This window comes from Larus michahellis, chromosome W, assembly GCF_964199755.1.
Source record: "Larus michahellis chromosome W, bLarMic1.1, whole genome shotgun sequence".
In the NCBI taxonomy this organism is placed as follows: domain Eukaryota; kingdom Metazoa; phylum Chordata; class Aves; order Charadriiformes; family Laridae; genus Larus; species Larus michahellis.
Window position 1 is genome coordinate 20,837,407 of NC_133929.1, and position 15,084 is coordinate 20,852,490.

A 15,084-nucleotide genomic window follows, 5' to 3' on the forward strand; every position below is an offset into this window, starting at 1 on the left:
CTTATTTTTGACATTTGAAAGGCCTTTTTTCTCTCAAGTGGATACTGGGGCTAAGATCTTAAGGCTGGAGAACTGTAGGTATGAGGAGAAGCAAGACAGCAAAATTTGAGCTCTGAGGAGAAACAGATATTATTGTTAGGTTCTATACAATTCTTTTGATTTTATGCATTTGATGAACCTTTATGCCCACTGAATACTTTTTAAAATAAAGACTTTGCAAGACAATGCTGATAAAATAACATTTTAAGCAATGGAAAGTGTGACAGATGATCACTACATTTCCAAGTTACTCACAGCCTAGTATTCATTTCAATATTCAGACAATACATGTACAGAAAATACCTTGAAATTGAACACAAAATCATTCAAGAACTCCCAAAACATTCACTAGAACCTCACATTCTTGTAAGCGTGATATAATATACAATAAATTATGTGATAATAAAACCAGAGGAACTGCTTTGCTGTCTTTGTCTGCTTCCTTCAAAACACAAGAAAAAACAACTTTTCCCAGTAATGGGAATGGGTTTCACCAAACCCATTTCTGTTTGAGAAACAACATATACTTCAGGAAGCCACATAGCTTTGCTGCACAAAATTCTAGTAAATAATAAGCACCATTTCCAGATTATTTTCTCCAATTTTTAAACTTGCTATTAAAAACTTTAAGATATCTCTAGTCTGAATTTGTCTCCCTTGACTCACTACATCTTCAAAACATTTATATCGTAGATTCCGTCTAATTTCAGAAATCATTAAATCCCTGTTTGAAGTGGCATTGGTTAAAGAAAAAACACAAAAAAAACACCACAAAAAATTGAACTCTATACAGTGTCTGCATTCTATATACTCTCTTCAACTAAGAGCTGGAGCAAATACATAGTTTTGCGTTAGATGAAAATATATGGGCTCTGCCAGTCTAATGGGGAAAATAACCCAAACCCAGACACTTCAACAGCCTACCTTCATATATCCACCCTGGATGCATTCTTACTCAAACTCCAGTCATTTTAAGAGCACTTTTGGATCTTGTTTCTGAAATTTGTCCCAATTTAATCAAAACAGAAGCTTTTAACTTAAATTTCCCACAAGTGTTAGTAGAGTGTTCCAAAACATGTTGGTATGGCCATTTCACTGTCTTCTACTTCAGTCATTAGTTAGGTTCAAGCATTTAAACCCATCTCTTTCCCTCCAAAATGAAAAGATTGGCTTACAATTAAGAAGCAAACATTTGGAGGGCTTTTGTTTGTCACATGATGGTGACTTATCTATTCAGTGTCACATTTCTGTATTTTGGTTTTATCTGCAACTATGCATGCTAGAACCAATGAAAACATGGAAATTAAGTTAATAAATCAATTCTAGAAGACAGAGCTTAAAGAAAATCACAAGCTTTATGGTAAAGCTGGGATTCAAGGCCACTTTTACACTGCTGCTAGTGTTTTGCATACTGCCAGTGTGTTTCCCTTTATGGCATCTACTTGTCTCTTCTCTTATAATAGGATGTGAGCCCTCGGGACAGGAACAGTCTTGTTCTGACTTCATATCATAAATATGAGAAATGCCCCTATCCACAGTAAACAAACAAGAACAACAGTAACACATTTATAAATGTTAAGTTGTTCCAATGTAATTTCTGGATACTCTTATTTTGGTTCAAGTCCACATACTATTCAGCAACTGAATGATGAACTGTCTAAGAACTTTCGCGTACATACATGAAAGTACAGACATGTTTTTACTGACGTGAATCAATATCCGCAAAGGTAAACAATAACCAACTTCTATTAGATTACTAATTTCCATTGTTTTCAAAGAGAAAATACATGACTAAATAGGATTTATACATTGAAGTATATGTTTCTGAATGTGAACCTCATCTTAGGTGCATGCAGAATTTTACAGATTACAACCATCACCTTGAAGGCATGCAGAGCTGACTAGCTGGGCAACTTTGTTCCCCACTACCTGAAGAGGGCAGCTGTAACTCACCCTCAACAACAGCAGTCAGTGGTCTCACATATACTTTATTTTTAACTTGAAAGGAGAAAATTAACATAAGGCCATTGGCTTCCACAAAGCTATTAGCTAAATGAAGATCATTGGTGCGGAAAGACTATTTAGAAGCATAATTGTTCCAGTGGGGAAAAGCCAGAAGAAAATAAGAGCTGGACAGTTAACCTGAGACCGCAAATGCTTGGAAGCAGAAGGCAATGACAAAAGCAGAAAGCATTTTCTGAGCAGAGTAAGGTTTCCGGAGTTTTCCTTTAGCTACCCCCATTCTTTGCATGCTCAGCAGCACCCACCCAACTACTGCTGTGACAAAAAACCGCTCAGTTTCTGCATGCAACAATGCAAGTGTCACTTCTTACAGCAGTGACTGTGACTGTCAGACAGGCAAATCACCTAGCTACTATGACATATTCTGGTTCCTGGACTCATACATTACTTAAAATATTTTCCAGACATTCATTCAATTCAAAAAAGTTGAAACTTTCATAGCTGATATTGATCTATCTTGCTACATTCTAATGTGTGCTGCAGCTGTGCTCAGAAGAGCAATGTGACACCCTCTCCCATATCCTGATGGATGTCACACAGACACTAATGAGGCTGCAACATGACCGACACACCTAAAAGGTCTTGATCTAAAAGGAGATACACAGGGAAGGCTCATAGCCTGACTTACAGCAAATGTAACAAATGGTAAAGATGAAACCATCAGCAACCATCTCACTTCTCCTAATGAAAGCAAAAGGCAGTAGAGATTAAATGTATCTTCAAATCCCTGTTCTGTTTCCTACTTTCAACAATGGCAATCATCAGTTTATCCATAGGAGAAACTTCTCTCTCTCTGTTCATTACGCTCACCAGAAGGATGAGTATATAATAACACAGCAGCAATAATATTAAAAATGTGGATAGACAGATACAGAGAGAGAGAAAAAGAAAGAAAAAGAGAGAAGAAGGAAGGAAGGAAGGAAGGAGGGAGGGAGGGAGAAGAGAGAGAAAGAAAGAAGGGAAGAAAGAAGGAAAGAGAAAGAAAGAGAGAAAGAGACAGAGAAAGAAAGAAAGAGAGAGAGAGGGAGAAAGGGAGAAAGAGAGAAAGGGAAAGTGAGAGAAGAAGGGAGAGAGGAAAGGAGTCTGGTAGGTAAAGGTTTCTTTTGCAAGGGAGCTTTCAAGTTTTTGAGGTTTATTTCACAGACTGTGTCAGTTATGGATTTTTTAGATATATGTCTGTCTTAGCTATATTTGTAAGAAAAGGCAAAATAAGGTTGGTTGCCAATTCTCTACCAACTGAGTCCGTATTACCTAAAGGATCAATTATATTTGGACCAATAAGGATAACATTACTACATCTGAAACAGAATCCAGAGCTGTAGGAAAGGCTCTCTTCTGGCTGTCTCATAGCTTACATCTGTTAGTCACGTTTTTAGATGAATTAACAAATGCTACAGAAACCTCGGTTGTATCTACACATCTGACATACAAGGTACCTGGAAGGCAGGCACTAATGAGGTGCTTGTATACTTTCTACCAGTGCTGCTTAAATGCCGTAGGTAAAATTCTCATTCTCTGTAATAGGACTAGAGCAAAGCACATTTATGAGTTTGACTTTTACATTTCCTATAGTGTAACACAAGGGTCAATTAAATTCAAAACTGACAAAATAAAAAGTTTTAGGTAATGTGTATCTTAGAAAACACTCCCACAGAATTACAAGGTAAAGATTTAAGAGTTGAAAGTGTATGATTTGTGCACTTAAATCACTACTGAAACCATCCAGAATTACCATTTACTGTAACATAAGGTTCATCAAGCTTCAGAGTTTAAGCAATTTTTTAATTATTAATGATCAAGATTATTTTGAAAGGCAAGTTAAATACACATCTGCCTACTCTGCCATGGATTATACTTCTGAGTGAAGCATCTGGCACTAGCTCATAGTGGATTTTAAAACCTCTGATTTATTAAAATTCAAATTCATCTTTGTATTTTAATAACTTTTATTGACAGGTGTTTGCTTTATATTATAATACATATATTAAAATAAACTTATTCAAAATTAAATATTTTATGATAGCATTGTATACTATGGCCTAAATTTACACTGATTTAGGAATTGCTTTAAAACTAAATAATTACCAACAAGTACACCTGTGGCCTGAATTTTCAAATGAAGTCAAACTACTGGCTCAAGTTCTATATGGGAATACACACTGCCAGAGAGCAGGAATAATTTATTTAATAACCTGTCTTGCTATAAATCTGTAAGGTAAGCTCTCTGAACAATCTCACAATATTCATGTGATATGTGGAACACTGCTGAAAGACGTGGGAGATACCACAGTGGTAAGACATGGGAGATACCACTTGTTCTGTTTGGCTTTATTTTGGCCAATCCAGATTTTATTTTCTGCTTTTTGTTTTTTCTGCATTTTTGGACAGCTTGGACACTTTTTACAAATTATCTTTACTTGCCAGATACATAAATAGATGGCAAATAAGCATTATGGAGTGCTAGCTGGGCAAGGCAAGCTTTGGTAAGTTCTTGGCAACAGGACAAGCTACACTGCAGACATTTTACTCTCTCAGTAAATAGTAAAGTGATTGAAGTCCATTCTACTAAAGTACTGATTGTAACTGGGAAGGCTTTTTTTCATAAAAAGAGATAAAACCAGGTTATATTGTCGACTAAGGATAAGAAGGATCATGGCGTTATTCCACAAGAAACATGGAATTCCACAAGCATCTTGGCTAAACTCTAGTCTGGCTAAATATATTTGTACACTTACACTTTTCTCCATAGTTCAATGATGTTTATTCTACTCCAAAAACCTCCCACCCCTAAGTGGTGTACTGTTTCTGGAACATTACTGCTACTCTGTTTCAGTGGTGGCTAAGAAACTTATATTCAAAGGACAGAGAAATCCAAGACCTACTCAAGTCAACAGGAACTCACTGAGGCCAAGATTTCACCCATAATGAATAAATCACAACTGAGTACTTTGGGATGAAAAAAATTCTAAAAATGTAAGGTTATTAATATAAGTACACAAATACCAGAATTACCAGATTGTACTTATTTTTACAGATAAATACAAACAACAGGCATTTCAAATATTGTTTTACAGTATTTTACCATTTATATTTTATGGGAAAAACTTTAAACAGCAGAGATGTCTGTACCAGAGTACAAATTTCAAAGAAACTAGATCCAGTACTTAGTTTTGCTGAGTTTTTTTACTATTTCCTGCTTTGTTCTAAAGGGGCCTCAGTCTGAAGTTTCAACACAAGATGGCACTCTAAAGAGATTTCTTGACTGAAAGAAAAATTACTGATACCCAGAAGGGGTTTTTTATCATCTTATTGAATACATTTCAAGAATTTTTTGTCCTGTATAATTGTCTCACAGGTCTTTAAAATCCATTCAATGATGCTGGTTTACCAATGGCTTTAGTATTTGTAAATGAGGAATTTGGGAAGGCATACAGACAGTAAGATAGTCATTAGCTACACATCTTAAATTATACTATATAAAAGCTGATTAAGATTGCAGAATTACAGAATGATTGAAGTTGGAAGGGACCTCCGGAGGTCATGTGGTTCAACACCCCTGCTCAAGCAGGCTCACATGGAGCCAGTTGCCCAAGACCATGTTCAAATGGCTTCTGAATATCTCCGTGGATAGAGATTCCACAACCTCTCTGGGCAACCTATTCCCATGCTCAGTCATCTTCAGAAAAGGTGAAAAATGAGGAAAAGTGTTTCCTGATGATCAGATGGAACCTCCTGTGTTTCAGTTTGTGCCCATTGCCTTTGGTCCTGTCACTGGGCATCACTGAAAAGAGCTGGGCTCTATCCTCTTTGCACCCTCCCTTCAGGTGTTTATATACATTAATAAGATCCTGTCTGAATCTTCTCTTCTCCAGGCTACACAGTCCCAGCTCTCTCAGCTTTTCCTCCTATGTGAGATGCTTCAGTCCCTTAATCATCTTAGTATCCCTTCGCTGGACTCTATCCAGCATGTCCATGTCTCTCTTGTACTGGGGAGTCCAGAACTGGACACGGTACTCCAGGTGTGACCTCACCAGTGCTGGGTAGAGGGGAAGGATCACCTCCCTCCACCTGCTGGCAATTTTATTGTCTAATGCAGCCCAGGATACCATTAACCCTCCTTGCCGCAAGGGTACATTGCTGGCTCATGTTCATCTTGGTGTCCACCAGGACCCCCAGAGCCTTTTTTGCAAAACTGCTTTCAAGCTGGGTGGCCCCCAGCATATATTGGTGCATGGGGTTGTTTCTCCCTAGGTGCAGGGCTTTGTACTTCTCCTTGTTGAACTGCATGAGACACCTGTCAGCCCATTTTGGCAGCCTGGTGAGGTCCCTCTGAATGGCAGCATGACCCTCTGGAGTATCACCCACTTCTCCCAGTTTTGCATCATCTGCAAACTTGCTAAGGGTACACTCTGCTCCATCATCCAGATCATTAATGAAGATATTAAACAGGACTGGACCCAGTATTGACCCCTGGGGTACGCCACTAGTTACTGGCCTCCAACTAGACTTTGTGCCACTGATCACCACCCTCTGAGGTCATCCATCCATCCATCCAGTTTTCAATCCACCTCACTGTCTGCTCATTCAGTCCATGCATCAACAGCTTGTCTATGAGGATCTTATGAGAGACAGTGTCGAAGGCCTTACTGAAGTCCAGGTAGACAATATTCACTGCTCTCCCCTCATCTACCAGGCTAGTCATTTCATCATAGAAATTTATCAAGCTGGTCAAGCAAGACTTCCCCTTGGTGAAGCCATACTGACTATTCCTGATTATTTTCTTGTCCTTAATGTGCCTGGAAATGGTTTCCAGGCTTAGCTGTTCCATCACCTTCCCAGGGATCAAGGTGAGGGTGACCAACCTGTAGTTCTCTGGGTCTGTCTTCTTGCCCTTCTTGAAGGCAGGAGTAACATTTGCTTTCCTCCAGTCTTCAAATATGATAATATATGATAATATATTTTTATTATACTTATTTTAATCATATCCTTAAATATGATAACCACTTTTATTGACTCATGAATTCTTTATATATAAATGTTTGTAATAAAAGTACTGTTATTACATGCTGAATTCCTAAAACAAGATCTCTCTCTACTAATATAGCAGCAAAACTATTGCATTATTAAAATGCAACTTAGTGCTTCCCTACAATATTATTACCAGCTCTAGAGTAACAGGAAGAATTTCACATGGGATTAAAAAATGTTAATAGCCTGTTAATACAGAACCAAATAACGTTGAAGTTTCTTTAGTACATTATAATATCTGCTTTGCAAAATACATTTTTAGCTAGATGAACCAAATTATATGGTTGAGAAGGACCTTTGGAGGTCAATTAGTCTTTTTATTCTCTCATACAGAACTAGCTTTATCTAAAGTTTTAGATAAAGCTAAAATTGGCTTTCTCTAATGCTTTATCAAGCACTGTAACAGGTTGCCCAGAGAGGCTGTGGAGTCTCCACCCTTGGAGATGTTCAAAAGCGAGTGAAAGGCAGTGGATGAAACAAGCTCCAGATTCAGGGGCTTTTCACTAGAGATACCTGTCCCATGGGAGAATATCTCAGTACTTCAGAATTGGCTTTGTGGAGGTCATTAAAATTTCCTAAGTTTACTTCTAATATTTAGTCTAATATGTTAGTTTGACAGAAATCAGGATAATCTATTTATTTTAACAACACATATGTGAATGAGATACCAACTGTTTGAAAATGTCAGAAAAAAGCATTTAAAAGTATGTTTTTGAAATAATTCAAGTCTAGACGTTAATTGCAAACAAATAATAGTACGTGTCTCAGTCATCTAAACAACTCTGTTGAGAACAAATTCAAAGACAGTAACATGAGGTGCTGTCTAACGATTCAAATGAGCACTCTCACTGTTTTCAGTAGATTTACCAGGTCTGCCTTCTTTGTCTCTCCTCAGCACAAAACCTATGTCTGACCTTGTACTTCTCACTGTTTTTCAAAGCTGAGCAATGAGCTACTTCATAAGAGACTGATGACAGAGCTCCTGAAAATGGTGCAGCACAGGTCACCTTGTAGGAGGATGCAGCCTTTTTCTCTGTGATTCTTTACATGAGAAAAAGAAGCAGTTTGGAAAAGAAGCAGTTTGGATATAAAGGCTGCAGTCTCAACACTCACTAATGAGTTCAAGCTGTTTCTTAATCCTTTTATGAAAAGTGAAATATGTAGGATTCTGACCACTGTTAGGAATAACTGCATGAAACAGTATGGCCTATGCTATTTGAGATGTTAAATAATACTTTTTCTTCTTAGGATCCATGTATTCATTGAATTTTCCCTGTGCTTTGCAGAAAGGCTGCAAATCATGCCATGTAGTGATTTCAGGGAATTTGCAGTTTTCAGTGGTATTCTATATAAGTGTGTATCTCTAAACATCCAATTTAGCTTTTATTACTTTGAGTGCACTGAAGAATCATAGAATGGTTAGAGTTGGAAGGGACCTTAAAGATCATCTAGTTCCAACCCCACTGCCATGGGCAGAGATACCTCCCACTAGACCAGGTTGTTCAAAGCCCCATTCAGCCTAGCCTTGAACACCTCTGGGGATGGGGCATCCACAGCTTCTCTGGGAAACCTGTTCCAGTGCCTCACCAACCTCATAGTGAAAAATTTCTTCCTAATATCTAATCTAAATCTGCTCTTTTCCAATTTGAAGCCATTACCCCTCATCCTATCACTATGTGCCCTTGTAAAAAGGCCCTCTCCAGCTTTCTTGTAGGCCCCCTTTAAGTACTAGAGGGCTGCTATAAGGTCTCCCCAGAGCCTTCTCTTCTCCAGGCTGAACAACCCCAACTCTCTCAGCCTGTCCTCATAGGAGAGGTACTCCAGCCCTCTGATCATCTTTGTGGCCCTCCTCTGGACTTGCTCCAACAGGTCCATGCCCTTCTTATGTTGGGGGCTCCAGAGCTGGACTGTAAATAATCATTAGATCTCACTGTGCTCTTAAAATAAATACTGAAGAAACATACTATGATGAGAAATAACATCCATCTTCATCTCATACGGAAAAGGTGTAAATACCTACAGGAATGCATCGCCTACTTTACTGGCTTTTTTAAAAGGGGGTTGGAATAAAGTAATGGACCATGGACCTTTATAAAGAGCGTTACAGTACTTTTCTGAAACTCCTTCTTCCATTCTAGAGAACCTTTGTCCTTCCCCTTCATAGTAATACAGCTGCAGTTCCTTGTGAAAGCATTAGGTTTGTGAGTGTTTTGAAGTTACCCCATCTACATAATGTGTTTTTATCTACACACACACTTGTAGAGTACACACAGGGACTGTATCTGTAATTCTGGTCTTCTGTATTTCAGGGAATTTTTGGAGCTCTAAAGAAAACTGGTTGTCCTGAAAGATCCATACTTTGTTCTGTAAAGAAATTCCCAAGAGAAATCTAAGAATTTTGTCTTTATTCATCTTCAGTAAGTCATTAATAGAGCCTCTTTATTTACCCTCAATAAGTGACTAAGCCTAACAACATCCAAAGATTCCTGTGTACAACAGGATCCCTGAACCAGCAGGGAACATTTAATTGCAGGGGAGTTGGACTAGATGACCTTTAAAGGTCCCTTCCAACCCAAACTATTCTATGATTCTATGATTTGTATGATTAGATTAGTACCGAGGGCTCTGGAGAAAGACAGGCGTTCAAGAGCATAAAGCCAAACGTATGCAATTGTGTTATGCAGCTGTTCTGCAACAGACATCTTCCATACAATGGTATGTCTGCCATGTGGATCTAGTGTCTAAATTAAGCTATACAAAAAGACACATCTTGTCATCAAGTTGCTCTTATCTTATGGGAAAGATGATGTCAAGATTAGAAAATTAAATTTAAATAGATATTAAAAAAACAGACCACACAATACTGAGAAGAAAGCTTGTGCTGAGGGAGACTGATTTAAAGATACTGTATAACTAAGATAGCCTGTAGAGCAAATCTGCAGAAAGGAAAAACTTTATCTCACAGTGTTACTTGCTATCTTCATCTGTCCTGAGGATGAGACATCAGAATTATGCAAGTTATTAATAATCAGCACAAAAAATTACACCCAGGTATGGGAGTTTACAGTATTAAAAGAATGTAATTATTGTGTGATGGCAATTGTTGAATTTTTTAAACTGCATTTCAAGATAATTAATTAAACTACACTATAGTTCAGGAAAGGTGTCAGACTGACATACTGGAGGATTACAGAATCAAATTCCTTACTGGCATCAATGAGTATGGCTTCTTTGGAATTGTGTAAAACTCCATTAAATACCAGAAAAGCAAGCCTAAATACATTTAAAAAGAATTTCTCAAGCAATAACTTTTCTATGCTTTTATAAATTCATATGCTTGCTTTGTTGTTGAAAAAAAGGTAGAAGGGAAACTCATCATTAAGGATACACACACACAGACATGATCCTGTGTGCATCTGTGTGGAGGAGCTATTCTTTAAAGGAAGAGACTGTTGAACCATCCAGAACTATTTAGTCTGTGGCATCTCTTGTGATACAACCAACTACAGATAGAGCCTAAGAAATGCCTTTGAGATATGGATATCTGTAGAAAATGGGATCAAGACACAGAATTAAAAATATAAGCAGACCGTAGCAAGGTTATGATCATTATGAAATCTGATGCAGTTACTGTGGTATCAAAAGCATGAATACTCTAAAGCTCTTTATGAAGGCTAGGGATACTACATATGGGATCCATTAAGTGACACAAGGCTAGAACGCATGTAGCCTTACATTAAATGAAAGGCCCCTGCATTCTGCTTAATAAAGTACTGTATTTCTGAGATCTGCTGTTGCAGCAGTATTAAATATAAAGTGCTCTTTCAGTTGGGTCATTCTTTATTCCCTTTACATACATTTTATATATATATGTATGTATGTGTATGTGTGTATGCAGCTGAAGCATGTAAATAAACCAACTGACTACTTTAGGCTGCCTCTGCCAGAACTCTCAGTAGAATGAAGCATAAATTTCCTTAAGACCCATTGGCAAACTCATGCTTTATTCAAACTGAGATCCTTTCTCACCTTCTGCAGAACTGCAAACTTATTAATGGCTCTATATTGCTTATTGAGTCATTCAAGCATATACAGAGCATGCTAGATTTTTTCCTGCTATCTCCTTCTCCCTGGGTTATATAAGGACACCCTTTCATTTTTGCAAAGCTTGTTAGGTTATGCTGCTTGCAAAGGCACTGATGAATATGTGTCTAGTGGCAAACATGTTTGCACTTTCCTCTGTTTTGAAGGACCGACAAACTTTCAAATGGATGGCTAAAATGAGCCCTCTTTAAGCTGAAGACAGAAAAGTCATTCTGAGGGATTTCGATCTCTAAGGTGGGAAAGCAAGAACTACGGTTTTTGAATTTAGAGCAGATGATTTCCCATTCTGTTTTCTTTTAATAGTTCATCACGTGACCAGGAATAAATCCTACTGTTTGCTTTGTCCTATGGACAACGGATAAAACCCAATGATTTAAGCAATTATATTATCCAAACTTTTCATATTGTTCAATTTGTCTTATCTCATCCTGTCACAGGTAATATGCATAGCAGTGCATTCAAAGACGAAGAACAAGGAACTGGTGCCTTTTCTATAGGCTTCTAATCAGGGTTTGGCATCTGATAAATCTAGCAGAAAAACATGTTTTTAAAAGGTAGATGTAAGTTTCAAGAGGCAAATAAACACCTGATGGGATTTTCAAAAGTACAGAGGTTTAACCATGCCTTCAAAGGGTTTTAATTAAATATGTAGATGCTTTTGCAAATCCTATTAGCAGCCTATTTATATACCCTGCCTGCAGTCAGAATGCCTGACTGTGGTGCCGCTGAGTGTCATGGGGGATGATGCTGAGGTGACTTTTGCTACCATGTAAGCAATAACCTTCCTGAATTTAGTTCCATGGAACTATCATAGATGATGTCTGCTTCATCTTATGTGTGGTTGCTCACCACACCATGGAGAAATTGGCAGATGAGGTGTCAGACCACTCACACACTGGTATTAAACAGTTTTCCATGGCTTTAATCTTTTAAGGTTACTCAGGTTTCCATAGGATTCAGGACAGGTGAAATAAGAAGGATTCTAAACTGCAAGGTCAATCCTAAAGGTAAGAATTTTATTCTCCTATATACTTTTACAAAGCTGCACTGATCCAGTAGCTCCAGGCAGGGTGTGTCTTTCATGAACAATCTTATTCTTTTTTACTATGCATTCACCAGCAGCATGAGACGGTGCAACATTCAGCATGCAAAATTCCTGGTTCACAGTTATACAGGCTAGACAGGCTAGATCGGACACTTCACAGAGCATCTCCTTCTATTGCCTTTTTTATCACATTATGGAGGATGGTTCATTCCAGTGGCCCATGAGCAAAAGAGTGTCAAAAGAACTTCACGACCTAGTAGCATTAACACCCGTGTATCTAAATACCCAGGTCATGGCTTGATAGGAGCTAAAGGACTGAGGTGACCCTAAGCTTTTTAAAGAGTGCCAGAGGACTGGGAAAGCACTGTAATGCACTTCCTCTAGCTTATCCAGTTATGACTACTCTAGCACAGTAGTGTTCAGTGAAATACAACCCTCCTTTATGTTTCTATGATTATTATACAAGCCTGCTTTCCATCTCCCTTGCTTACAATACATTTTTTTTCAAATTTACAGTAAAATTTAGTTAATATGCATTACAGTCCTGCATTTTAAAAGGATATTAGGATGAAACATGTCTGAAATAATTCAATAGTTTTATAACAGGTTTGTATCATCCATTGCTATTTAAGGCATTAGAAAATGCATTGTTTACCCCAGCAAGCACACCACTTACCCTTAGCATAGGGCCATTCTGGAACACATGGGGTTCGTCACAAACTACACAGTATTCATTCAATACTGGTATCCGCTGCTCAGCAAATTCAATAGTCTGAGAACAATGAAAATGAGAAAAACAACATCTGCTTAAAAATAGTTAAGTCAGCTCATGCTCCATAGTGTTTCATAAATGGATAAGATATGACATCCTACCTGCACAAGAAAGCCATGGTCTCGTACTAGAATGCATTTTGCACCATAATTTTGCTGCAAGGAAAAAGTTCAGGCAACTTCAGTGTCGGTAGACTAATTATAAGGAAATGGTAAAACATTTGTATTTTTTGCATGCAAATATGTTAAACAATATTTGCATCTAAAAATATCTCTCATTTGCATAAACCAACCATTACAAATAATCAATCCTTTTACTGCTTGCTGAGTGTGGGGTAGATTATTAGCATTTCTTTTTAGTTCTTAAATCTGATGAGGTTTTCTATCTCAGCATCCCAAAACCTTTAATGTCAAATGGAAACACCAGTGCCGTCACTCCATTCTAATAAACTGGCATTTGGTAACTTATTTAAATTTTACCTGTGTATTGTCTGTCCAAATATGGGCTATATGCTTAGGCATGAATGACTAATATAACTCTTAGAAGAGATGACAATGTTTTTCTTTCATATATTTACTAAAATCTCACTTCTGTGAGCACCACACTGACAGACCTCTGTGCTCAGATACCACTCAGATTCTTTCTGCCTTTTTATTTCAATATGCAACAAATAAATTAGAAGGAACTTTTGTTATAGGATTCACCAAGGTACAAAATTCCTTCTGGGCTGATATCTATCTCAATCAACCCTTGTTTTGAATAAGAGACAGATCAGCTTCATTTACAGCTTTTCTGGGTTTTGTTTTTGTTTATAGTCTTATTTCCTTTAATTTGTCTAACTGCTTATTTGGGAAACTTTACCCTTTTTTCTTCTGGGAAATAATCCTCCTAATTGTATTTAAGCTGAGAACTGAAGAGAAGTTAGGGTCCTGATTCATCACTTCTGCATTCCACTGACTTCAAATTGCAGATAGGCACCGAGGTTACCCATATATATACACATATATGTATGTTATATAGGTTACCCATATATATGTACATATATATACCCATATACTTTGACACTGTCCCGCACAACATCCTGGTCTCTAAATTGGAGAGACATGGATTTGACGGATGGACCACTCGGTGGATAAGGAATTGGCTGGATGGCTGCACTCAAAGAGTTGCGGTCAATGGCTTGATGTCCAAGTGGATATCAGTGACAAGTGGCATTCCTCAGGGGGTCGGTACTGGGACCGGTGCTGTTTAAAACTTTGTTGGTGACATGGACAGTGGGATTGAGTACACCCTCAGCAAGTTTGACATGCTAGAGGGGAGGGATGCCATCTAGAGGGACCTGGACAGGCTTGAGAGGTCGGCCCATTTGAACCTCTCAAAGTTCAACCAGGTCAAGTGCAAGGTCCTGCACCTGGATCAGGGCAATCCCAAGCACAAATACAGGCTGGGCGGAGAATGGATTGGGAGCAGCCCCGAGGAGAAGGACTTGGGGATGTTGGTGGATGAGAAGCTCAACATGACTTGGCAATTTGTGCTCGCAGCCCAGAAAGCCAACTGCATCCTGGGCTGCATCAAAAGAACCGTGGCCAGCAGATCCAGAGAGGTGATTCTGCCCCTCTATTCTGCTCTTGTGAGACCCCATCTGGAGTACTGCATCCAGCTCTGGAGTCCCCAACAGAAGAAGGACATGGACCTGTTGTAGCGAGTCCAGAGGAGGGCCACAAAGATGATCAGAGGGCTGGAGCACCTCTCCTATGAAGACAGGCTGAGAGAGTTGGAGGTTGTTCTGCCTGGAGAAGAGAAGGATCCAGGGAGACCTTATAGCAGCCTTCCAGTATCTGAAGGGGGCCTACAAGAAAGCTGGAGGGGGACTTTTTACAAGGGCATGTAGTTATAGAAGAAAGGGTAACGGTTTTAAACCGAAAGAGGGTAGATTTAGATTAGGTAATAGGAAGAAATTCTTTACTGTGAGGGTGGTGAGGCACTGGAACAGGTTCCCAAGGGAAGTTGTGGATGCCCCATCCTTTGAAGTGTTCAAGGCCAGGTTGGATGGAGCTTTGAGCAACCAGGTCTA

At 38.5% G+C, this 15,084-nt stretch overlaps 1 protein-coding gene across 1 annotated transcript in view; it reads right to left on the bottom strand.

Annotated features, from left to right (window-relative positions):
• Positions 1 to 15,084, bottom strand: part of LOC141735545 (protein mono-ADP-ribosyltransferase PARP8-like) — a 157,537-nt gene that overhangs the window by 26,734 nt on the left and 115,719 nt on the right. The window contains 2 exon segments of the mRNA XM_074568519.1: positions 12,915 to 13,010; positions 13,112 to 13,165. Coding sequence (XP_074424620.1) covers positions 12,915 to 13,010; positions 13,112 to 13,165 — 150 coding nt within the window.